This window comes from Phyllobates terribilis, unplaced genomic scaffold (assembly GCF_046119375.1).
Source record: "Phyllobates terribilis strain yellow unplaced genomic scaffold, ASM4611937v1 Scaffold_13__5_contigs__length_258822181, whole genome shotgun sequence".
In the NCBI taxonomy this organism is placed as follows: Eukaryota; Metazoa; Chordata; class Amphibia; order Anura; family Dendrobatidae; genus Phyllobates; species Phyllobates terribilis.
The window spans coordinates 120,707,365-120,735,001 of record NW_027362773.1 but is presented as its reverse complement, the minus strand read 5'-3'; the positions used below and the strand labels follow the sequence as shown (position 1 = coordinate 120,735,001).

General features: G+C 39.9%; 1 protein-coding gene across 2 annotated transcripts; it reads left to right on the top strand.

The window, feature by feature from the left end:
- The first annotated feature begins 107 nt into the window (after positions 1–107).
- Positions 108–27,621, top strand: RTN3 (reticulon 3). 2 transcript variants are annotated; one of them, XM_073658557.1, is made up of 9 exons: positions 108–290; positions 2,563–2,653; positions 10,600–11,601; positions 21,934–22,141; positions 25,257–25,395; positions 25,560–25,629; positions 25,710–25,756; positions 26,484–26,542; positions 26,839–27,621. In XM_073658557.1, the coding sequence occupies exons 2-9, from the start codon at positions 2,578–2,580 to the stop codon at positions 26,882–26,884; spliced, it is 1,647 nt and encodes a 548-aa protein (XP_073514658.1). In that variant the 5' UTR covers positions 108–290; positions 2,563–2,577; the 3' UTR covers positions 26,885–27,621. The 2 variants fall into 2 exon arrangements, with proteins under 2 accessions (XP_073514658.1, XP_073514659.1); XM_073658558.1 differs by lacking the exon at positions 10,600–11,601 and having other exon boundaries at positions 120–290.
- The last annotated feature ends 16 nt before the right edge of the window (positions 27,622–27,637 follow it).

The following is a 27,637-nucleotide window of genomic DNA, read 5'->3' as shown; positions in this document are numbered from 1 at the left end:
ATGTATAATTAACAAATTCTAGATTTCAATCTGTTTAAAAATAATAGTGTGACTTTTATAACATTAGCCCAGTGTTAATAAAGTTTCTTATATACAAAAAAAAAAAAGAGGAACATGCCAGAAAGGCAGAGTGCGCATGCTCATTAGGAGTTCCTCAGCGCAACGCCCAAACGTTATAATTTCTGCTGGGAAAAAAGCCCCGCCTTCCGCTAACGTCGCCCGTTCGCTGCGTCATTGTGTCGGTGTCGCGCCTGTTCGCTCGGTGATAGGAGAAGGACGGGAATACGCACGTATATATTATCTAATTATTGTATTTCTACTGCTGGTGTGGATGCTAATATGTTATCTGTGTGAGGTGGCCGGGCATGGTGGACTGTACCATTCTGCCTGGGCTCATCTCCCCCTGCGTTGTCAGGCATTAGGTGCGTCCTGATGGGCTTGTGTGACTGCGGCAGCATGTAGGGTGTGTATGCGCACATATGTGTAGTATGTATATAATATGCATATGTGTGTGTGTATATATAGTATGTGTATATATATATATATATATATATATATATATATATATATTTTATTTTTTCTTTAAATTTATTTATTTATTTTTTTAGAGGTCTCACATTTTGCATATGTTCCAATATCTGAACTAGATTGCACATCATGCTCACTATAGGCCCAACTATATGGAGTCATTGACGTGACAGTAACCTGTTTGTATATGTGTGTGTGTGTGTATATGTATATATATATATATATATATATATATATACACACTTAATATTGCCAGTCATGTGTATATACATATACAGAATCTGGAAAACAAATTTTTGCTTGTATCAATTTTTTTGACATCTTTCTAAATCCCCCTTCCATCTTCTTCCTCTGAGAACCAGATTGCTCCATGTTAATGGTTAATTTGAGGTGGAGATAATAGGGAGAGTAGTCCTGGTGGTGGGACACTTTATTGATAAACCGTGCTGCGCCTTGTCTCAGGAGCCTTACCTAGATGCCTGTATAATGTACGGACTAAGTGCTCATTTATACATCTGAGTTTTATTTTTCTGTGCATGAGAAAAATAGACCGCTTATTCTGATCAGAGTGTGGTCAGTGTCATCGTACGTGGAGAAAAAAAAAAAAAATTCTCTTTTCTGACAGTACATGAAAATGGAATGTAACTAGGATATCATCCGAGTGCGGTACGATTTTTTTCACAGACCCATAGACTTGCATTGTCAATTTTGATCCAACTCTTGGATCAAAATTGGGAAATGTCTCTGATATTTTCCGCTGACCACTCTGTCCAAGGGATAAAATCGGACATGTAAATGGCCACATAGAATATCATGGGTACGAGTGGTATCTGTGAAAACCACAGCTAGGGCTCCAATTTTCACATATGAGTGGTAAGATCAAAACGTCTCAATCGCTTATCCCTGACTTTTGGACATGGCAGGACGTCCTAATTCGAAGGGAGCATTCAGATTTTGATGGACAGGATGAGGAAACTGTATGTACATGTTGACTAACACCTCATACACGCATGCTGATTTCAAATGAACATTCATGTGTTTTCATTGGGGAAGGGCGTATAAGCGATCCCCAGTCGGAGCTTATCTCAACTGAGACCAAAAATATTGGTCACAGAAGTTCAGCTGATCCCGATCACTCCTCCAGAAAATGTGCAGCGTCTGCGCCATGTCGGTACAAACCTTTAAAACCCTGGCACATATTAGGTAAAAGTTGTTTGATCCTGCTGAGTTTGACAAGATCGGGGAACCATACATGTATGGGGGACTCAAGGTTTGTGTTGTTGGAATTGCATCACCCGATCCTTTCCTTCTGCAGGGAGATACAGTGGGCAGATGATTCTGGCTCAGCTCTCTCAGAGAACACAGGAACACTGGACTGAGCCTGAGCGCTCCTGTGTATGGTCATTGCTGGGATTGCTCACTCTATGTAACTGCAGACATGGGAATCTGCACAGTGCACGCTGTCAGGATTCTCCGGCACTGGGGGCGGTCAGTCAAGTATGTGATTTGCATACATCTGGCCACATTCCGACTAGATGTGTCCTGCCTCACTCAATTCACTTGTATTGAGTGAGGCAGAGCACGTCTAGTTGGCACATGACCACATGTATTCAAATCACAAACTTGCGGTCACTGATCTGCCCAGCACCGGAGAATCATGACAGTGCGCACTGTGCGGATTCCCAAGTTTGTAGTTAAATAGAGTAACTGTGACTTGAACCCCATGCCTGGACAACCCCTTTAAGGCTGTGTTCACAGCTACACCATTACGGTCACTGGATTCAATTCTGGGCCGTTGGAGTGCATCAAGTGACAGAAATAGCGTTTTGGTGGGGGGGGGGGGTTCCATTCGGCGCCCATAACTGCACAGTAATGTAAATGAGCACCAGAGCCTAAGAATGGCACTAAAAGCAATGTCCATCCCTAGCCCTTGCCCAGCTTGCCTATAGTACATATATTTTCAAGCTATTAATTTTATTGTATTTTCTGATGTACTCGTGCTTTCTCAAACATCCATGTGTTGTCTACATACAGTGATTGCCAGCAACAATGGCCGAAACTGGTGGACATCAGTCTTCACATATTTCCTCCTCATCGGTTGGAGAGAAGGGCGGCAGCTGTGCAGGTAGAATTCCAATCTGTATACTGATATATTACCGTGACACGTGCTTTTCTTCTTTTATATGCATACAGATGTATTGAATAGCTTAGGCACGCCTTATGACTAAGTGATGTTTCTTCTCTGATGGATTCCTAGAATGTATTACACGCAGAATATTTCCTTTTAAAATGTATTTGATGCAGCTGATGCAACTTTTAGGCCCTGATCTCATCTGCTTTATGTAGTATTGCAGTATGCATCACTATTACTACTGTCAAAAATGCTGGAAACCTAACGGACTCTGCCAGATTTTTTTATATAAAATAAAAAAATATATAATGTATTTTAGTTAGAATATAGCTCTGTGGGGGATATCAGAGACTTCCTTCTGCCAATGTAAATTATACTCAGAGGAGCAGGGAAATAGTACCCGGTTATGTGATATTTTTAGCCAATTACATTATTATCCGGGTCGCTCCTTTGTTGTGTGATCGACTACAAAGCATAATTAGACTGGGAATAGCATTTTTTTCTGCATTAGTTTTAGGTTACAAAGTGTTGTCAGATTCCTTTTATTAGAATTATTTCCGAAAGCGGCTGGAAATTAAGTAGCACCACTAAGAGACTCTGAAATTTGCAGTTGTCCCAAATCTTCACCGTTAAGCCATTTTTTTTAAGATCTATGATTTAGTCAGTATTTTGTATAGTTTTGCTCTATCGTAGGAGTAAACTTACTAAATTGTCGGAAGTACCAAAGCCCTTACTAACAAGACACCATTAACGCCTGGCAGACCCCTTTTGAGTTTAGTTTCTGTCGGGTTCCAGTATAGTGTCTGACAATGATATTACAAAATCTGCCGCTGAAGCTTCAAACAGATGCCCCAAACAGATGCGAATGGTCCTAAACCAGTAGTCAGCTGTATTTCGGTCTATACAGTGTTATCAGGGTTGTCTGGTGCAACTCCCTTCCGCATCAGGAGGCGAGTGGTGCTGACCACCCGGGACACGTGCACAATCGACAGGTGTTGCGTACCTGTCTGTTCCTTGGTATAGGTCACGTGCACACACCCCGGCAGGTGTGTGCAGACAGACATCAGCGCCACTTACCTGCAGGCGTGCAAGTGAGCGCTGCCGAACAACCACTTTAAATCTATTGACTGTAACTTCTGTATATCCCGACAAATTATTCATTATTTGGAAGTAGCCAGGTAACTTACACTTCTGTGTGCTCTTTAGTTTGCAATGTTTTTATTCCTTTCTTTGTACTCTTTGCCTCTTTACCCTGAAATATGTATTTAGAAAAAAGGCCACTTTAGACCATTTTCTGCAAACTGCTCTTTTTCACTGTAGATACCAACCAATGGCTGTTGATCTGCAGTGTTTGGGATTTTTAAGGTCCTGTAGTTAAAAAGTTGTTCATGCAGAAACGCAGATCTGCAGTCCATTAGTGGAAACCCAGAGTGGACCACAGCAGAGATCGACTAGTTATTTGTCTTTTTATCTTAAACCATTTTAAAGGGAATCTGTCAGCAGGTTTTTGCTATGTAATCCGAGTACAGCATGAAGTAAAGGTTAAAACACTGAATTGAATGATGTGTCACATGTCAAGCTGTGTGGTGGTGTTTACTTACACTGAAGGTTTAATCACATTGTGATTAACATTGCTTTGACTAGCTGGCACATGTGCAGTCGATGACTCCACCCCCTTCTGTGATGAGCAGCTCACTGTCTATACACATGGGGAGCCTGGTGTCGGCGGGGTTAGCTTTTTCAGCTCTGCTGCATTAAGTAAAAACTCTTGATTGTGTGAAAACGTCTGCACCCAGTAAATTAAGTGATACATTGTTGGATTCGGGGTCTCTGTCCCTACATCATGCTGCTCTCGGATGAGGTAGCAAAAACCTGCTGACAGATTCCCTTTAACAAGAATATTGGAAAGCTAGTCAGTTCAAAGGTGGGCAACTAGATTATTACACGCAGTGGAAGATTTCTCGTATAACGAGAGGTTAGAAAAGTTGGGATTATTTCGCTTAGGAAAAAGATGCCTCAGCGATGATCCCATTTACATATATAAACGTGTGCTTAATTCAAAGGACTGGCACATAATATATTCCCTCTAAAGACCTTACAAAGGACCAGGGGACATTCATTATGGGTGGAGGAAAGGCGATTCTGACATCTAAATAGGAAAGGGTTCTTTACAGTTAAGCAGTCATACTGTGGAATGCCCAAACTCAGGGGGTTAAAAAATGGCTGGATGCTTTTCTCACAACAAAAGGCATTGTGGGTTATAAATATAGTAATAGAGAATGTAGGTTTGGTGGAGAAAGGTTGAACTTGATGGACGCATTTCTATTTTCAATCTGTGTAACATTGTCGTCCAAAACAACAACCTTCACAGACCAACTATGAATGACAAGTCTTTGAGAAAACAGATGAAAACTATGCAGAAATGGGAAATGGAGGCAAGAGACATGGGGTTGGCTACTTAATGGGTTTACATTAGCGAGAGTTTCCTAGATTGAAATTCAAGCGTCTCATTTGTACATGGAAAATTTCATATAATTCAGCAGCTAAAAGCTTTAAGGGATCAATGATTACAATGGGTCTGTTGGGAAAACTGCTGTAGACGTCGAAAATTTTCATTAGGGTAGGGCTACATTGCAATTTGGTCACCTACAGGTCACAGTAAAATTGTGTTACTTGATAAAAGGCAAAATATTTGAATTACTATTGAGACATTGTGGTTGTAAAAGTCAAAATTAACAAGGCTTGCATTTGTCGGGGAGATAGAGGCTTAAATTGTAAGTGCACATTTTGGAGACTAAGTGGACCTGTCACTTTATCATAAACAATGAGTTAAAGATCTTGTAAAAACCCCTGCGCTCCCCTGATTTTGCCGCTCTTTTCCGTTTTGTGCTGTGTCGCTCCATTGCAGTGATCACATTTGTTTCTTCTGGAGAGCGCTATGTGAAATCTCTGCTTTGTGGTCCAACTGTGAATTTCTTCAGTCTTCTCTGGGGCCACACCCAGTTGAGCTGTAAAGCAGAGATTTCACATAATGCTTTCCAGAATAAACAAATGTGAATATCTGTGCATTGTAGCGACGCAGTGCAAAATGGAAAAGAGCGACGGAATCAGGGGAGCTTTGGGATTTTTACAATGTATTTAGCGCAATTTTTTGAGCAAGTGAAAGGTCTTATTTAATAGAATTAGCAGATCCATGTGCTCAAGAGAAATAATATGACTGGTATCTTGCGTTTTTAGAAATTATTCCCCTGTACACTTAGATGCATCAGACGTTTCTCCTTCTGCTTTTTTCCCCTTTTCTTAGGCTTTTTTTTTAGCAGCAATTTTTTTTGATCCCTTACTGAAGACAGATCTGTAGACAGATTTGAGCAGTTTTTGAGAGTGATTGATCATTGAAGAAATAACCTTTTTTTCTCTCTATCATCTATTACAAACTTTCTTAAAAAAATGATTAAAATAGCAATACCAGAAGAAATGTATAAATCTCTTCTGTCGTGCAGGAAAAGTGACATGCCCGCATTTACAGTTGAGTTATCCTAAAATTCCAAGTGCTAATAAGCACAGCTTAGCGTTTGATTGGGTAGCAAAGCCATATAAAATACTATCACTTTTCCATCTCTCCTGGTCTTTTTTTCAAGTGTGTTTTTGTGGTGTTGTGGATATACTGGCCTGTTGACCCGTCTTTTCTGTTGGTTTCCAAAGTTGTAACTTCTCTAAACTATGTGCTGCTCCCTCACTTCCTCCTATTTCTGGCATGGATTGTGCTGGTGTAACAAAGCTTGCTTTTGTTTCTATTAATCATCTGGAGCCTAAGGAGCTATAATCGCAATGTGACACTATGGCGTGCATGCAGCAGTTACAATAATAGTCTGTAAGTGCTAATGAGGATATTCTTTCACCAACGCAAATTGATTCACAGAAATTGTCTAGTACTTTTTGGCTTGTGACACTTAAAGGAAATCTGTCACCAGGTTTCTTCTTTACCCTAGGATGAGAAAAAATGACTTTTGTTCTCATTGGGGGGGAAGGAGGTTTGACTTTTGGATAAACAGATAGAGGAAGGATAGGCTGATCTGGAGCCTTGAAAACTGTTACACCCGCCTGGCTGCAGTGACTGAGAAATATCATCTCGGCAGCAGGGAGAAAAGTAACCCTGGCATTATAGCCTACAGGGTTATGAGGGTGGAGGAAGGACTAGATCGATCTGAAATAACACAAGAAATGCAATATTGTAGAACTGAAGCTTCTTTGTAATGTATACAGTAGACGTATGCAAGGTCATATTCAGAATCTGGAGGAAGACCAGAGCTAGTGACATGCATTGTAAGCTTATCAATTTGTACTTTTTTTTTTCCTAAACATCAACCATCTCCTTTCTCTAATTTTCAACTGCTTTTTCTTTTTGTATACTTTACTTTGCACACCTCTCCTCCTTTTGCAGCAGAAACCACTCAGATTTGTCACTTATTTTACTACTTATGTTAACAATTATTTGCTTGTGTCTTTGTGTTTAAAGGAAATATTTGGGAATCCCCTTTGAATTACTGTATGGGCCAAGTATCTTGTATGCTTTAAAAAAAAAAAATACTCTCCCCTGGATTCCCTATTGCTCCTCCTCTTCCTCCTGGCTAGATACTCTGAACTTCTCTCCTTTTCGTCTTACCTGATTGATGACTAACCGCTGCAGCTAATTTTTGGAAATCCCTAAACTTTTCCAGATAGTGCAGAAAGATGTTCGGTTGTCAATTATGGTGGTAAAAGAAAAAAAACTACCTTTCTTGACACATGCAAACAGTATATCTGTTTAATTGTACCTTTTATCCAAATTTCTGCCTGAAGATAGGTTAAAAGGGTTTTTCCTTTTTCAGCTACTGTTATTCTTTGTATAATGAAAAGCTGTACAGTTTACCAAAATGCTTTCCCGGCCAGTCATTCTTGTTTTTCTTGATCTCTGCTTATTATCATTCATTAGAAACCTGTGTTTACAACCAGGGGCTAAAAAGAGGTCCTGATTATTTGTTAGACCTATTTGTGTGACCTGACCTGTTAAAGCTCCGATGCAAAGACTCACAAATCGAGCACCTGTGTCTGTATCACATGACCAAAACAGATTTTTAGCTCCTAGAATTAAACCGTAAAACAGAGTTCTTCAAAAGTGAGAAAAAAATGTTTAGTGGGAACCGATCATGTGAAAAAAAAACCCCTGTTATTTATTTGCAGGTATGGGGTTAATCTGCAGTTTAATAGCGTTCTGAAGGTGACTGGCGTCGGCACTGAGAGCCCCACTGCCAGGAGGAAATTAACTTTATTCCCCCTAGCAGCCTTGGGCTTTCAGCTATAGTGATGGGCCGGCTTGGCTTCAGGCACTGCTCAGTGTATAGAGAGAGGCGACTGTAACCACGCACTTGTTGCCAATTGTCTTGAAATACTTTTCTAGTTTAGTTCTCACTAGTCATCTGGGCGGAGCTTCAGTGGAGACGACTAGTCATGGCTTCCTTTTTTTAGCGTGTCCACTCTGTGTTGATTGAAGGTCCAGTTCAGCACACCAAGACCATGCCTAGCCCCTACTGAAGCACCCCCCCAAATGGTGAGATTGAGTGGAGCGCAGTAGTATCGGAAATGTTAAAAGCAGGATTTAAACACAAGGACTTCTAGACAGATATTTTGAGAATACTGAAAGTGATTTAATAACTACATTTTTGATGTTGGGTTCACTTTAAATAGAAGAAAATCTGATGTTTGCTGGCTAATAAGCATTGGGTGCACTATGAAGTTTGGCAGGTAGAAATGGTAACATTTGTAATTCAAAATGGTTTTAAACTGTTCGTCCCAATCATTTGTGATGAGTTGCTGGGGCGAGAGCATTGAGTGTAGAGATCATGTTGCTGGTCACATCTGATAAAGCCCAGTTATCAGCATGTTGGGGCCCAGTAGAAAAAACCCGAGAAGCCCTGTTTATACAGAGGAGTAGTCAGCGTGCGTTTGTTTTCCTACATTGTACTGATTTTAGGATTTTTGAGGTCTATTCTATACTTTGTTTAAAACTTATATACATTTGTTTTTAGAATGTGTAACCTTTATGTGTAGATATCGAAAAGTTTGTACCTTGCAGCAGCTGATTGCACTAGCATTTTTTTTCTATTTAGCTGGATCTGAGAGGGTTATACAGAGCTAATCCTTCTGTGATCTTTTGTAACAAAAATGGCAGCACATGAGTGCAAACAAAGGATGAATCCTTTATTAACAAAAACGGAGGCAGCACTTCAAGCCAGTGAAAAAGATGGATATTCTATTTGGTATGCTGTGGTACATTCTTGTATCCACACTACTGCCTTCATTCACGAGCCTGCTTCATCCATCTGTGTACATGTGCACACATTATAATCTATGGTCCTTTTCATATGTGCTTTGTTTTTGTGTATTTTTTTTGGGGGGGGGTGACTTTTGGAGCGATGGTCAGCCAAAAAAAAAACCAGATGTCTTGCTTTGGTCAGATTGGCATACTAAAGTTGCCCATTCTAAGAAATAAATCCTGTTTAAAAAAAAAAGTGGGAAAAACGCATGCCGATGCATCGTGGTAGCTGACTTTCTTACTCTGAATGATACCTGCACATTTTGTATAAAAATGTATTTAAATCCATATGTGGCACAGCTGAATTTGTCATTTAGTCAGTTGACTATGTTCTTTGAATCATAACTGCTGCAAGACTCCTGGTGGCCCTTGATAAGGCAGATGAAATTCAACATGCCCAATCCTAATTTTCTCGGCATCTGCTGTAAGGGGAGATGCTGGATTAAAATCGGTGGGCTCCGACACATAGGGGCCAATCCATTAATAAAGGAGTTGCGCACACCAGGTTCAATGAAGGGCTCGCTGGAGTGTGATGAGCCACTATTTAATGAAATCGGCGCATGCCCCTTGCCAGAATTTATACTTCAGTTAGGAGCTGGAGTAGCATCTCTAGAGCAACAAACTGCAACGCTTTTGCTGAATTTGATGTTTGATGGGTGGACGTAGCCACATCCCATCCTGCTCAAGCGATTTCGAACTGATGTGAAACCACCAAATGTTTTGCGCAACTCCACTTTGCTTAAAAATTTAGCAATTATTTTTAACCCTCCCAAAGTGTTTCATTCCAGTTTTCTGGCATAAAAGCCTTAATGAGTCGGGCCCTAAATATCTAGCGTATGTGGTCAGCTTACAGTTCCAGGTTAACCTACTGATAATGTATCCTAATGTCATGAGTTGTGCCAAACTCTGCTTCTCTCCATATGAGTTATTTAGTGTTATAGCGATGTTGAAATTAAATGATCCAAAGAAGTTCTGTATGACCCACTCAGACATTAAGGAGGGTGGCCATTACTTCTACATTGATTGCCTATCCTTAGGATAGGGCATCAATGTCTGATTTTCTGGGGTTCGACACCCAGCACGCCCACCGATCAGCTGTTATCGGTGCCAGTGGTCGGAAGTACTTACTTGTGGAGCTGGCCGTCTACTTGTAGTGGCTGGGGCTTGGTAGTGCACATCTACCCCCTATTCAAATCAATAAGAGGCTGTGTAGTACCCCTCAGTGGCAACTACAAATAGATGGAGCAGCTCCGCAAGTAATTACTTCCGGCCGCCGCCGATACCAGCTGATCAGCGGGGGGTGCTGGGTGTCAGACCCCGGCCGATCAGACATTGATGACCTATCCTAAGGATAGGTCATCAATGCTAAAGTGTTGGACAACCTCTTTAAAACTGTTTTAAACAACAATGATAACCACTTGGGCAATTAAATGTAGCATTGTAGCTCCTGCTCTCTTGTACCCATCTGACCCCATTCTTTAATTGCTCTGTCAATGAGTCCATTGTAAAAGTCATTGCCTTGTCATGAAAAGGCAATATTTGTTAGTTGGACGCTTTACAGACTTTTCTCTGACACCCTTCTCTCCAGAACTTCATCCTAAACACCCGAGTCCAGAATCTCCTGGATCTCCTTTTGAAATGATTGCCAACAGCTCAGGCTTTGAGTTCAAGGACTGTGAAGACAAAGCTACTAGCCATGGACTTTCACAAATTTCTGCCCAAAGGCCCCTCTATGACCAGTCTCCTGAGGCCGAACCATTCTTAGCTGGGTACAGAAACCCAAGTTTTTCTGACAATGAGGAGCAATTTATTAGAAAGTCTTCTATGCAGAATGTCATAACACACAGGCCGGAGGACTTTGAGTCTGGATATTTGGCTACTGTTGAAGCGCCTATTAAGTCATCTGACCATCGGATTACATTTTTGCACGAGGGCATAGAAAAAACTTGCAAACCATCAAAAAATTATAGCTGTGTGGAACACCATGTAGACACATGCGACTATCTCGGTACTGTAAAAACTGAAGATGGTTCTTATGATTCAAAAACTGATCTTCGGTGGCCAGATGTAGAGGAAGACCTGGATAGCTCTGGAGAGTCTGACGATACAGTTATAGATGCCGGATGGAGAGTAAAAGCTTCAGTGGCAGATCAAAGGGAACATGCCGAGGATGGCTGGGTTGAACTTGGTGATGCACAACATGGGAATGAACCTAGAAGAGAAGACCTAAAATCTGAGACTGCGATAACCAATTCCAAAACATTACCTTTAACCAATAGTGTTTCGGAAAAGCTCAGCGGCACAATTTCAAAGACCCCAGACTCCCCACATAGTGAAAGTTTTGTTGACTTGGCAGAAACGAGTATTAATGACCCTCATACAGGAACTACACACCAGTCTGAGCCCATAGAAGATGAAGTGCAGGAAAGTTTGACAATTGAAGCACTTAAAGCATTGGCTGCTGGGGTACAAGACTGGAACTCGGAAAGTCGTGAGTCCTCTCCAGAAATCCCTTCTCCTCATTTTTCCAGCTTTCAGGAAAGACCAGATCAAGAACTCCACCTCGAATCTACTATTACAACTATCAAAGGTAAAGAAGAATTGTTATCCAATGCACCTTTGGCATGATCCTCACATTTTTGACTTATACCGTTCATGCCTAGTCATCTGTTGTTGGCATGCACAATTGGCATGAGCCATGAACCACTGGCATGCGCTAGATGTCTTAATACCCATTGCAGATACGCCTCATAGATGCCCAGCGGCACATCTTTGACTCACCGCATGTGCAGCTTGCTCTTGGCAAAGCAATCTGCCCTCTCTGTACACATTGCTGCCATGCACGGCTATCCAGTTTTTACCTTTACCTGCTTCTTGTACTTTTTATGTAAGTTTGAATTGGCATGTATGTATCCTTCCTGTGTACTTCTCCTTATCTACTGTGCATTTAATTGTATGTATATATGAATATATATTACATACTTATTTCTCATTCTCTCAGGCTTTCTGTAAAAGAAAATTGCATCTAAAACACAAAATTCCTTAAAGGGGCTATCCAGTACTTTTTATATTGATGGCCTATTTGTGTAGGATAAGTCATCCATATCAGATCGGTGGAGGTGCGACACCTGGCACTCCTGTCGATCAACTTTTGCCAGTGTCAGCAGCAACCGTATGTTATCAGTTGTGGAATAGAATAGCTCCTTCAACTGTACAGTGTCCGCATCTAGGTATTGCATATCCAAACCTATTCATTCGATTAGGGGCAGATGTGCAGTACCCGGCCGCGGCCACTATACAGGTGATGGCGTTGAGCTGTACAGCTCCGCAACTGATCACATTCATCCAGCATCGGGATCACCTAATTGGCGGGTGGGCCGGGTTTCGTACCCCCTATGTTTTTTTTTTTTTTTATAGAAGGCCTAGCCCATTGGTAGACCATCAATATAAAAGTACTGAGCAACACCCTTTTTTATTTTTTCCTCCCTCAATTGCTGGCTTGTGTTGTGGATAGGTCCATGAAATTCTCCAAATTCCCACTTCAGTTATATAGTGTTCTCTATAGCCATTGTTATACATGTAGGCTCTATGATCCAAGTCCCTATTTTCATTGTCACTGAATAGTATTATATAGTGTTATAAAACAATATAAAACCCACAATACCCATTAGTCTGCCAGATTTTTCTGACGCAGTCTTCTAATTAGTTTTGTAGAGAATGGAGGTGTGAAAGGGACGCCATCATCAGAAAATGACCTGTTGATTAAATCAGGTTTTTGTTTTAAATTTACAAACATTTTTGTCAATATTCAACATTACACGTGTACATGGCCAAAATGGATGGATCCTGACACTATATTTTGTATTGAAGTGTTTAATGAGCATGTGCGAGGAGTACACAATCCTAATAGGCGGTTACAGCTGACTCTGCTCTCCCTTCCATTACAGTAATCTTTGCACATGCTCATAAGAAGTTTCAGTACAAAAGATGAGGTCAGAGTCTGACCATTGTGGCTAATGTACATGTGTTGTTTCCTGAAACAGAAAGTTAAAGCCTAAAAAAAAAAAGCCCCACTGGTTCCTAGGAAACCAAGTCGGCTTTTCTATGCAGAGAAAATACTGCTTTTCTTCTGCAAATGGAACTAATGTACCAACCCGAGTTACAGGGGAAATCGGCAATAAAACAAAAGTATTCTGTTCAAATGCCCCCACCAAAGGTCTTATAATTCCTTATGGGGGGCACAGTGTGCAAAAGAAATGAAAAAATAAAACAAGAAAAAAAATGAATAAACAAAACTTGAAAACTACCAGTCTGAATCTGTTTCTGACCCCATCCCCTGTGGGGGAAAAAAGTATGTTTAATATATAAAAATAATTTCTACTGAAAGGGGAACACCACATAAAATGTTTTCAGCAGTCCTTTGTGTCAATAAAAATAAATAAAATAACACATGTATTTAATTTTTTTCTTAATATTTTCCCCCAGTATCTGCAAAATAAAAAGATCACTTAACAATAAAACCCTGCGTAGCACGAAAAAGGCAAAAATTGTTTTAATATCTGAACTAGAGGTTTTTTTTTTGTTTGTTTGTTTTTTGAGACCTTAAAAGCGCAAAAAATCAAATCCCCAAAATGGCCTGGTCCTGAACTGGTTAAGCAATAGGTCACTTTCTGCTGATGGCTGTTTTCTAACCAAGAGATTTAGGGAAGAATGGCTAGGATATTTATTTTTGCTGCATTTTTTTGTTTACTGTCTGTGCAAATAAAGCCCAAGGGGTTCGAAGAATGGGGTGTGAGCACAATAGTTATCTGTTTTTATGGACTCTGGTATGTGTGTGTATATATAGCATTTGGGTGAAGATGGACCTTCTAGATAAGTTGGTTATTTGCTCAGTTTACTCATTTATACATTCCTTGATAGTGCTGTTTAGCATCTCTGCAAGTAAAGGACAATCTTATCTTTCAGAACCGTTTGATATGGGAGGTTAAAAAGTAATCACTTGTTAAACTAGCTAGTCCTGTGTCCCCTCACCTTGAATGATTAGATTTAGATCTATTGTTTTTCCAAAACTGGTGGGCCTTCTAGCAAATTGCTTTAAAATAACTAATGCCACTTGTAATTCTTGCTAATGGTTTTTATGCTTCCTTAGGTAATTGAGATTTGAGGACCTGGGAACCCCAACGATCGCTTTCCTTAAGCTCACTTCTCAGCGGGCGGAGAAGCACTGAGCTTCTGCATGAGCGCGTGCACACAGCGGTGTAACATCTCCATAGAAAATGTATGAACCCGAGGAAGTGCTTATGCAGAAGCTCCGTGCTTCTGCCCGCTGACCTGCGCTATTCAGACCTTTTTTTTTTTTTTTTTTTTTTTTTTAGCATACTGATATTCTATAAGTGCAATGCTTCCTTTAAACTTGTTTTGTGCTTCCAGTTTAGAAAGATGAGCAGCTTTTGCTCTTGTACAGTACCCTAATGGGAATAATAGGAGTCCTGCTCTTTGATGATTTTTTTTTTCTTTTATGATATTTTTTAAAAAATGCTATAGATTTGGTCTAAATTGCTGTTTCTTGTACCTTTATTGGCTTGGTTGTGATGGTAGTTCAGTACCTGGCATCAATACTGCAAGATTGTTTTTCTAAAGTACTGAAATGTTTTAATCCCTTGATGAATGATTTGTTACATTACCTAGAACCAGGTAGTATAAAGGGGTTATCTGGGACTTTGCTTATTTTCAGGCACGTTGTTGCTAACTACTTGCCTGTTCTGCCCGGTGTCGGTCGCAGATCGCTTCTGCCAGCAATTCCATGGCTTCTGTAGACACAGCAGCTTCTTCTCCTCTGCTCTGTGGACGAGGCACCACTGCAGATGTAATGCTAATTGACAGCCGGCTCCCCGCTGGTTAACTGCAGGGAGCTGGCTGTCAATCAGCGTGATGCGCCATTGACAAAGCAGATTGAAAGAAGAAGAGCTGCTCTGTTGACGTAATGTCAAATGATGCAGGAGTGGTCCATGACCGTCAGCGGGCAAAACAGGCTGGTAGTTAACTACCTGCCTGTAAATTCTTAGCCCCATAGGGAAAAATAAGCAAAGTCCTGGATAATGCTTTTTATTAGGACCTCCACATTTACACAAGGCTTACTATAAATGCAAGTCTACTTACTATTGAGTTATTTTGCTTTTTGGAATGTATTTCCATCCTAGCTGACAGGTCTGTTGGGTCAAGCTTGAACATCTACACGTATATACACTGCTCAAAAAAATAAAGGGAACACTCAAATAACACATCCTAGATCTGAATGAATGAAATATTCTCATTGAATACTTTGTTCTGTACAAAGTTGAATGTGCGGACAACAAAATCACACAAAAATCATCAATGGAAATCACATTTATTAACCAATGGAGGCCTGGATTTGGAGTCACCCCCAAAATTAAAGTGGAAAAACACACTACAGGCTGATTCAACTTTGATGTAATGTCCTTAAAACAAGTCAAAATGAGGCTCAGTATTGTGTGTGGCCTCCACGTGCCTGTATGACCTCCCTACAACGCCTGGGCATGCTCCTGATGAGGTTGCGGATGGTCTCCTGTGGGATCTCCTCCCAGATCTGGACTAAAGCATCCGCCAACTCCAGAACAGTCTGTGGTGCAATGTGACATTGGTGGATGGAGCGAGACATGATGTCCCAGATGTGCTCAATCGGATTCAGGTCTGGGGAACGGGCGGGCCAGTCCATAGCTTCAATCCCTTCATCTTGCAGGAACTGCTGACACGCTCCAGCCACATGAGGTCTGGCATTGTCCTGCATTAGGAGGAACCCAGGGCCAACCGCACATGCATATGGTCTCACGAGGGGTCTGAGTATCTCATCACGGTATCTAATGGCAGTCAGGCTACCTCTGGCGAGCACATGGAGGGCTGTGCGACCCTCCAAAGAAATGCTACCCCACGCCATTACTGACCCACTGCCAAACCAGTCATGCTGAAGGATGTTGCAGGCAGCAGATCGCTCTCCATGGCGTCTCCAGACTCTGTCATGTCTGTCACATGTGCTCAGTGTGAACCTGCTTTCATCTGTGAAGAGCACAGGGCGCCAGTGGCGACTTTGCCAATCCTGGTGTTCTGTGGCAAATGCCAAGCGTCCTGCACTGTGTTGGGCTGTGAGCACAGCCCCCATCTGTGGATGTCGGGCCCTCATACTACTCTCATGGAGTTGGTTTCTAACTGTTTGTGCAGACACATGCACATTTGTGGCCTGCTGGAGGTCATTTTGCAGGGCTCTGGAAGTTCTCCTGTTCCTCCTTGCACAAAGGTGGAGGTAGCGGTCCTGCTGCTGGAATGTTGCCCTCCTACGGCCCCCTCCACGTCTTCTGGTGTACTGGCCTGTCTCCTGGTAGCGCCTCTGGACACTACGCTGACAGACACAGCAAACCTTCTTGCCACAGCTAGCATTGATGTGCCATCCTGGATGAGCTGCACTACCTGAGCAACTTCTGTGGGTTGTAGAGTCCGTCTCAGGCTACTACGAGTGTGAAAGCACAACCAGCATTCAAAAGTGACCAAAACATCAGCCAGAAAGCATTGGTACGGAGATGTCGTCTGTGGTCTCCACCTGCAGAACCACTCCTTTGAGTGTGTCTTGATAATTGCCCATAATTACCATCTATTGTCTATTCCATTTGCACAACAGCATGTGAAATTGATTGTCAATCAGTGTTGCTTCCTAAGTGGACAGTTTGATTTCACAGACGTTTGATTTACTTGGAGTTATATTCTGTTGTTTAAGTGTTCCCTTTATTTTTTTGAGCAGTTTGTATTATCAGTAGTGACTTAAATGATTTATTGATCGCTGACGGTAATTGCTTTGTCTATGGTTTTAAATCCCTTTCAGTTGGGTGAAATATACTCCATTCAGTTGAAGCATTTACCATTGATACATATATAAATAAAAAGATTATTATTATTTATTATTAATAATACGCCAGAATTTTTTTCTAGATAGTTGAAAGTAAGGCTGTGTGCCCACGTAGCATTTTTCAAGCGTTTTTGATGCGGAATTTCCGCAGCGTAAACGCTTGAAAAACGCTTGGTAACACGCACCCCATGGTCCCCAATGGGATTCCGCAAGTTCTATGCACATGCTGCGGATTTTTCCGCAGCGTTTATGCTGCGTTCAAAAATCCGCAGCATGTCATTTAATTTTGCGTTTCCGCAAGCAGAATTGCCTTTGTTCAATGCATAAAAAACGCAAGGCAATTCCGCATGTGGAAAACGCGCGAAAAACGCGCGATAAACGCGTGCGGAATTCCGCATGCGTTTTCCCGGGAGAGGACTTGCATTTATGCAGCAGAAATTTTCTGCTTCATAAATGCAACGTGGGCACATAGCCTTAACCTTTTTAATGAACTAAAGGTTTCTTTATAGAGGACCACAGAAAAGATAATTAAAGGGATTGTGTCATCAGAAAATGACCTATGGTTTAAATCGAGTTTTTATGTTAAAGTGGTTGTCCAGTAGTAAATAAATATTATTTTAAATGTATTTTAATTGTATTTTTTTCCATTTTCAATATATCTAAAAGAAAAAAAGCATAAATCTTGCAATTTTTACACTGGCCACTAGACCTAATACTAGACTCACACTTCCTATTCTGTACTGATGACTTTTCAGCAGTCTCATTGTCATACCAGACTGGATTACAAAGGAGGGTAATGCCTCTAGATTGATTGTTTAATCACAGTAACCTCCAGGGCTGTGGAGTCAGTCGGTGCCCATTTTGGTGGAGTTGGAGTCGGTATAAAATGGACTGAATCTGACTCCTAAAATATATAATAAATTGGGTACAGTAGTTCAATTCAGTTTGTGGGGAATATTTTTTTAATAAGAATTTGGGAAAGTTATGAAATGTCCTATAAATGTCTGTCCTAGTCCTGATCTAAAGGTCTAGACTTTTAGCTGAGAAAAATGTGTCCTACTGTAAATGTATCACTTAAACATGAGCCATGAATGAGGGAGTCGGAGTTGTGGAGTCTGAGTCGGTGTCATGGAAATTGAGGAGTCTGAGTCGAAGGTTTGGCTTACCAACTCCACAGCCCTGGTAACCTCCATCAACTAATAGGTGATGATCACTGCTCACCCTATAGAGCTTCAAGTAAAAGGGGGAAAAAAGGATGAATCTAATATTAGAACAGTGTGAAAAATTGCAAGATTTCTGCTATCTCCCAGAAGTGGCTAGTATCTTAGGCAAGGAGCACAGCTCTTACAACCTCTTTTCTAAAGAGCTCGCAAGCTCTGCTCTGATGCTGGCCGGATCTCTGGACACAGCCAGCAAAATAGTGGAAAAATGGCAAGCAGATTAACTTTGTAATTAGTTATGGTCCTGTGTCATATGTGATACAGGCTTGGACAGCTCCCAAGTGCTATGAACCACAATATTATGATATTGCTGATAGATACATATATATATATATATATATATATATATATATATATATATATATATATATATATATATATATATATATATATATAATTTTATTATTACATTTTCCCTTACCCATAGACTTCTATTGGTGCGGTTTTGATCCGTGACTTGGATCAACATCAGAGATGTTTCCATGTTTTGGTGTGAACCACTTAGTCTGCAAAAATACACAGTTGTGAGCAGCCCCATAGACTATTACAGGTCCAAGTTTTATCTGTGATAAGACCTGACACGACAGTGAAAAACTGTTATTCCTATCTTCATAGATGGATATTGTTGGATAGTGTCTGTATAAAACGAGCACTTTTGTAATTTATTGCTTATTAAAATTTTCAGATATGAACAATTTTTTTATGTTTACAACTAACTTGTTGCCTAGGAGACCGACCACCACCGCTGCTGTCTAGCTTGTAAACTTTGCTCTGAAGCTGGCCACGATTAGGAAGTAACTATGCACTCCAGTGATCAAAATAGTGCATTTACAAGCTCAAGAGAAAAGAGCTTGAGAGCACCATGCATGTTCTGCTGTCTAGCAGCAGTGCTCGGTCTCCAAGGCAACAAGCTGTAAAGAGTTTATCTTTAAGAACGGATGAAAATTTGAATAAGCAGTAAATTTAATAATTGCTTGTATTTACAGGCACTATCTGACAATACTCATTTATGACGGTAGGATTAATTCTTTCATGTTTGGTAGGAGAATGCTGGCTTAACTGTTTCCGAATATGTTTTATGTGGGTGTTTTTTGTTTTTTTAAGCATAGTGTCAGTGATTTTTCTTTCTCTACTTAAGAGCCCTAATATGAGGCTAGTGCTTTGCTCTGCACACTGAGCCAAATCCATATTTCCACCACTTTTGCTCCCTCTCCGAGAATAAGCAGTGCATCCCCCTCCTCCCCTCTCATCCGTGTCTTCTATTCACCGCGTAGTGGAGTGTTTTCCAGTGCAGTCCTCATATCCTGTATCGATGATTTCCTTGGTAACGCATGGGTGATTCAATTAGTTTCACTAAATCAATAATAAGCATACGCATCTCTATTAAAAATCTTCAAGATGTGACCTGTCTGGGTTGCTTCAGGACCAGATTGAAATCCTAAAGTAGAGTGGTTTTATGGGGGGGGTGGGAAGTATTACAGAAATTTACAGAAAGCCTGTAGACAGGAAGAAAAATGGTCATTACAGGCCACTAAAAAGTGAGGAATCTGCCACTTTTCAATTAGATGCATTGTAAATGTCCATTTATTCATATATATTACTGATTTATGTTTACATTAACCACCGTTAACTCTTCATTACCCTACTCATTTCTTTTGTTCAATGTAATGTAAAATGACCACGGCAGTGGTGCTAAACTTCCCTCTGCTATTCACATATTCTATATTCCAAATTTCATTATTTCATGATCTGAAAACTGAATATACGAAATTTCTCCATATTGGCAAACCTTTGTAAACCGTTATTGTCAAAGCAAAAAGGACATGGGCCTCGTATTTTTTTTTTTCTTTCCCAAAATGGAAATTTTTTTTTGCCAAAAAGGTATAGGAATCATCTGTTTTAACACTTATAGAAATTGCACGCTCCATGACATCCAGACTAAAGGCGACCTTTCAGTTGGCTAATGAGAACAATCAAACAATACAGTGGACTCCTAACGGGGCCCACTCTAAAGCTCCACTCCAGCGGGGGGTTTTTCCAGCGCTGGAGTGGTGCTACTAATCTAAGTTCCCTGCCCCTAGTATACTTACCAGCCGCTGTCTTCAGCTGCTGCCAAAAACAATTTATTTTTTAACTCCTCCAAAAGACCATTTAATTTAACGAGTGCTCATTTTCCTCATTCGTCAAGGTATAGTCAGCCTGTTTACACTGCACGATTATTAGGAAAGAGCGTTCCCAGGATCGCTTATTCCTGATAATCATTCAGAATAAATTCAATTTAAAGCCAAGTTCCCATAAAGAATATTTGGTGCATTTGTGATTATACAGATTCCCTGCAGTATTTCTACACCAATTAGCTACCGTAAGTTACGTGTGAGTTGTATTTGTTTTTCTTTTTTTTTTTTTTTTTTTCCATGCTTTTTTTTTTCACATTTTTTCAGGTGCAGTTTTGTCCCTTTTTGGTGTCCTGTTTTAAATAAAACTGCTTTGTTTTGTAAACTTCCTGTTTGCTGAGTAACCCAGCTTTGATAAAACTTTATCGGCACAGTCAGTAACATCACAGACTGAAAATAAATTTGTTTTTCTGCAAATTTTCCACATATAATGCAAACATTTTCCTATAAACTTAAATTTTTACTCTATGAGAAATTGACACACTGGATTTAAAAAGTGCACCGCAGGTCAATATCCACAGTGTTTTAAAGAAAAAAAATCTTGTGCCCAATGTACTAGTTTTTAATTTATTTTTGGAGGGGCTGATATCGGGATATGCTGCACTTTTTTTGTGCATGAAAATACGCAACAAGAAAAAATGCAGCAAATACTCTTAACGGAAACGTAGTTTAGACTGACACTGTGATACAATACTGACTTATGCGAAGTGCTACTTTCATGATGTAGAGCAAAGTTAACAGCTAGATGTGACTAAGGGTCCATTTACACATGTTGGACCTGGCATAAATTCCACAGTAAAATCCACATCAAATCTGATTAGTCTGCATGTAAATAGAATATATGCAACCACTCCCACATACCATGGGAAATTCCTGTGCAAAATTTTTTTTTTAGCACCATAGGGGAAAGAAAATCAGCCCTTGAAGTAAGTAGCATGTTACTTCCATGTGTTTTGCTTACAAAGGCTACCTTCAGCAAATCATTGACAAATTTCTGCCTTGTAATTGCACATCAGATTTAATGCTGACATCTGAACAAGGGCCTGTTTACATGGACCGACTGGCAGCATGATATGACCGCTGATTGGTTAACTTGTACTGACCAGCGGTCATTTAAATGCCTGTTGACACAGAAAGACGAAAAGTAAACGGTGCCCACCGACTGATCTGTACTAGATCTCTCAGTGCACATAGGCTGCCAGAGTCCTCAGCAGCGCGAGTTCTGTTTACACAGGATGATGCATTGCCGAGAACGATGATTTTTTTTTTACACTGCCCAAAAGATCATTTCTCCTGATGAACGGGTGATTGGCAGCCTGTTTACTTGGCAAGATAGTTGTGAAATGAGCTTTTTTATCTCTCGTTCACGATTATCTTGCAATGTAAGACTGCTTTCTGCTAATCAATTCTTGCATTGCAGCCATCTGAAAGAAGCCTTGTGCTACATGAATCTCCGCCTCCAAAACCCATATTTTTTTTCTAAAAATCTTAATTTTGATTTATTAATGTTCACAAGGCAGTACTATCATGGCTATACCTAACATTGCTGAATTTCATGATGTGCACAGTATTTCCTTTGAGTTAATTAATGTTCTCAATTTCTTTATTCTTAGTTCATGACCTGCTTTTCTGGAGGGATGTGAAGAAATCTGGAATGGTCTTTGGAGGGACGATGGTTCTGCTATTGTCGCTTGCAGCCTTCAGCATCATTAGTGTTATTTCCTATATGATTCTAGCCCTGCTGACCGTCACTATTAGCTTCCGCATCTATAAGTCTGTTATGCAAGCCGTCCAAAAGTCTGATGAAGGACACCCTTTCAAGTAAGGGACTTTTTTTTATTATTATTTATTTTTTTAGTTTTTATTGTCATTTTGTTTAGAGACCCTATAAATCCAATACTAAATGCTTTTTAGAATAGGTTTGTCACTTTAGGTTGGTAAATTAAAGGAATTGTCCACTACCATGACATTGATGACTTGTACTTAGGAAATCCTGTCTAAATGGCTCTTAAAAAATAGCATGTTCAACATCAATATATATATAGATCAGGTGAAAATTAGAACATGTCCATCATGCTAGTATATATACGGACTAGATGGACCATTCGTCATAGATTTTATAGAAAAGCAAAAAAGACGAACAGTAGTCCAGAATAATATTACAAAGGGTACAAAATGTATTAAATAAAATATACAGAGGATGGAGGAACAAATGGGAGACAAACAAATGTGTGGGGGAACTGTGAGAAAGGGGTACGCAAAAATGGAGCAATTTACACACAGAACTTTTACACAGTGCACGATAGTCACCACACAAAAAAATGGAAGTAACAAAAATGTGTTAAAATAAATATTTTATTTTAAACGAGATGAAAATAATTAAAATAGGAAAAGGTACCAATGTAAAGGAAGACAAAATGGAGCCTTTTTATATTCCGAGAAAAAAAACAGTGAAACTATAAAGCTTTTTACACACAATGTGTTTCACTTGTCAGCTGCCATAAATTACTTCAAAATTGATTCATATATTCAAAAAATAAACTTGATTAACACCAAGTAGGTATATAATAAAGATAATACAGTACTCAGTCCATCAAAGTTACAAAAAAATTTCAACATGGCATTTCATCTTGATTATTCTGCCACTAAACAGCCCAGATATGCTTAACACTGAATTATTGTCAAAACTATGTCAGAGCTTAATACAGCAACAGGTATGGCCAAGGTAATACATCAGATGATAATAGTGCTGTAGGTCATAAAAGACACATAGATCCAGCACATAATTACCTCTATAAATAGTAACATTAAATAATTATGTGCTGGATCTATGTGTCTTTTATGACCTACAGCACTATTATCATCTGATGTATTACCTTGGCCATACCTGTTGCTGTATTAAGCTCTGACATAGTTTTGACAATAATTCAGTGTTAAGCATATCTGGGCTGTTTAGTGGCAGAATAATCAAGATGAAATGCCATGTTGAAATTTTTTTGTACCTTTGATGGACTGAGTACTGTATTATCTTTATTATATACCTACTTGGTGTTAATCAAGTTTATTTTTTGAATATATGAATCAATTTTGAAGTAATTTATGGCAGCTGACAAGTGAAACACATTGTGTGTAAAAAGCTTTATAGTTTCACCTTTTTTTTTCTCGGAATATAAAAAGGCTCCATTTTGTCTTCCTTTACATTGGTACCTTTTCCTATTTTAATTATTTTCATCTTGTTTAAAATAAAATATTTATTTTAACACATTTTTGTTACTTCCATTTTTTTGCGTGGTGACTATCGTGCACTGTGTAAAAGTTCTGTGTGTAAATTGATATTGGGAGTATTACTATTTTTTTGTTATATGTATGGACCGCATGTGTAAAAAAAAAAAAAAAATGGAGCAATACAATTGTGTGTGTGTGTATGTATATGTGTAATTTCTCACTTGGTATCAAAAATTGATGACACATACTAGTACTACCACATAATACATAACAAACCATCCTGCCATTGTATACGTGGATGTGGTATCAAGTCTACATACACAATTGTTCATGTATACCTCAAGCATATCAATAATTTACCTTGACCACTAATAGATGCAGGGACTCCCAATAAGTGCGTGTCCACCCCGACGCGCGTTTCGGACCAGCCTTCGTCAGGGGGTCTATGGAGTCTAGTACACTGTGTGGCGAATCATGCTGCCCAAACAGCGGGAGGCATGAAGCAGAGCCAGGCTGCACCATTGCAGACAGGTATATCATTCTTTAAAATGCTCCATTATTTCAAAAAGTGTATACTTTGAAGATCCAGTCGGGGGGACCAGAGCCGGAGACATGAATAGTCTACCACCACCCCCACCCAACTCTTCTCAGCACTGCTGCTGGTGATTAACTGATCTCTCCCTCATGTCTACATGGGTAGACACCTGGCAATCGCCTGCAGCGGTGCTGAGAAGAGCTGGGTCTTCAGAGTAATATACTTGGCTGCAGTCGTGCCATTTGCGGTTTGGCACGCATGAATCAAATTTTAGATTCTACTTCCGTGACTGTTTTTAAAGATGCACAATATTTTATGTAGGTTACATCAATGTATTAACATAATCATTTTTCAGTCATCCTGATTTATAGTCTGTATTAAAGCTTAAAGCTGGCTTTACAATCTGCTGGGTGTTGACTAAAGTACTCCTTAATCTGGCTTGGCCGGTCTACCTCTGATGTCCAGACTCTTTCCCCTGATGGCATGTGTCGGGGAAAGCGGAGCGGGAAGAAATTGGACCTTCACACACTCCATCCTTTTGTTTGCAGGATTGATAAGCTGATGTCAGAGGGGTCTGACGTAGCGGCACAGTCGGTACACTAGCAGTGCACTACACCATTCCGGGTTTGGTGAAGTTCTTACAAACTCAATAGAAATGTTCTTACAAGCACTAAGCTGTAAATAAAGAACAAAGTTATGATGTTCTGGAGAACTGCACAATTTTAATTAAACGTAAATTGGTATGTTGCTTGTTTTTTCAGGCACTTTTCAATTACACCCATCTTTTAAAGCGATTGTCTCAACTAGAAAACTCCTCCTCATAAGGAAATTGCCCCTGGGATCAATATTTTGCTGCACAGCCTGCTCATGAAACCTTATCCCATGAGCCGACGTCACTGGGGATGTGCAGCCATATCATGCCCTTTCTGTATTTGCATCAGGCAAATGATCAGAGGGTGATAGAAGCCACATACAGCACATGTTAATATGGTTAATCACTACCTATTACATGTAGCTGCATTTGAGAAATAGAATTTCTGCTAAGAAACTAGAGCTAATCTCCGAGCAAACAATATTGTGGGATTTTTTTTTTATTTTGTAGGTTTATTACATTTCTACCCTACCGAATAGTAAAATATGAATAATTAATGGCAAATATATTAATTTATTTCACAGGTCTCTGCTGGACAAGGATATCACACTGTCTTCTGAATGCCTTCAGAAAAAAGCAAATGCATCTCTTGCTCACGTCAACAGCGCCTTGAAGTACATTGTGAGGCTTTTCCTTGTGGAGGACCTGATAGATTCGCTCAAGGTGAAAAATGTCTTAAATTGTATTGTGTGAAAGATTGGTCTGAGGGCCACTACTGTTTGATAGGGGGACTATGCAGTAATGTCATATTTTGCATGCTGAAATGTATATTCAGTTATTTAGTAGCTTCCGCACTTAAATCGCTTTTGCAAATTTTCTCCAACCAGTTTGCCCTTCTTATGTGGCTGATGACCTACGTTGGAGCTGTGTTTAACGGGATCACACTTCTCATTCTTGGTAAGAAACTGTTCTGTAAGCTCGTTATGTATGTAATGATAGACCTCAGCTACTCATTTTGTGCCTTGATGTTCCTTTAGGTGTCCTGATTGCATTCACTGCTCCGATTGTCTATGAGAAATACAAGGTAGGTCCATTTAGGTGGTACGGAGCCTAAAATAGAAGGGTTCTAGAAAACCATGTTCCAGCGTTATCACATCAGAAAATTCTTTTGCATATACCTAGTTGGGGCCTATGGATGTTAGTGTCTCTGATTCTAGAGGACTCAACGCAACCATGTAATGCATTTCCCTTGCAGCAACACATAACGTCCTTGTATTTTCTGTGTTTAGTGTTTCTTTAATGATGCATTATGCTATAGACTGGGTTGCTTAAGAAGTTGATTTTACAGTTGGGAAAATTCAGTGTATGTAACAGTGTAACAAATCTCCTACACATGCAAACATGTAAATTAACACGCGCTGCTGATCTGATGTCCGCAGTAGGTCAATTTATACTGGAACTGTTGCAATGGATTTTACACTTTCCAATGCAATGAGTGAAATGTTAGGCTGAACCGCAGTTAAACAATACAGCCGCAGATTTTTCCATTTCAGACCTTCCAGCAGCAGAATTGCAGTGTTGCATGTGCTCATACCCTTAGAGGGATTGTCCGAGACTGATAAGAGATCAGTGAGAGTCCGACACTCCCGCCGGTCACCGATATTCGCTCCACAGTGACCAGATATAAGCAATGTACAGAGAAAAACAACGCAACTCCAAACATTATTTAGTGGCTACTGCACTTTATCTCCCATGCAAGTAAACTTTTTACAGCATAGTTTTCATGTTCCTCTCATTTTTGTTCCCCTTAGGTACAGATCGATCATTATGTGTCTCTGGTACAGAGCCATGTGAAGTCAATAACTGAGAAGTAAGTTCATTTTTAGAAAAAAAGTTTCACTTGGTGGCAAGGTATTCTATAGCATCTTTAAAATCAGAAGATAAAAAAACTTATATGCGCTTGTGTGCGTCACATTATCTCACATGAGCGCTGCAGCCTATTAGCGACCACTGATCGGCTGCAGCTCTCACACTTTCTTCAGATTAAACCATTTTATCTGAGAGAAGCTCTATCCTGCTGACCAATTCCTTTTATTTTTCTTCTCATTTGTGACTTAGATCTTACATTGTGCATCAAATTCCTTTCCCTTTTTTTTTCCTCTCTAGGATTCAGGCAAAACTTCCAGCAGCGCTGAAGAAGAAAACAGAGTGAAGAGTCAATATGTAGGGTGGGTGGGCTGGGAGGGTCTTACAGTATACACACTGGCTACATATCTCATTACTATTCCATGAATTGGCTGCCTTTTATATAGCTCACAGGAACCTTTTGTATGCATGTACTTCATGTATACGTGCGTGTACATGGTTCCCCCTTGCAGAACGAGAGTGTCTGTGTCAGCATTGTCATGAATTGTAAGAAATGATTCCCGATTCACTACATCCTTTAAAGTTGGGTAAGGAGCTAGCAACCCATATCTGTAATTCCTGCATCTTACACATTCACCTCTCTGCTTTCTGCCTCCCTCAAAAGTGGGTATTGAAACCAGGCCACTAAATGATCTGTACTTTTTTTTTTTTTCCTTTTGCTTTCATCATCTCATGGTAATGTTATGTCGCCTCTGTCCCGTCTCATCCCTACCTTCAGTTGTATAATCCACATTATTTCACCCTTTTATCTTTTACTGTATGATCTTTAAACAGGTCATTCACCTTATTAAAATTATTTATTTGTCAGGTCTATGTTCACACCCTAAACATCTGCTTTTCCTGCCCTCTCACACCCCTCACCCTTCAAAAAGTCTTCTCTCCTCTGTTTCTGTCCAGCTACTTAGTTCGATCACTGTTCTGTTCCACAAATTGCCACATTAACCAATATATTAGAGTTTCTTACACCGCAAACCAATTTTTTATTATTTAATACTGCAGAATTTAATTTATATTTCACGTCTATACTGAGAAATAAGTG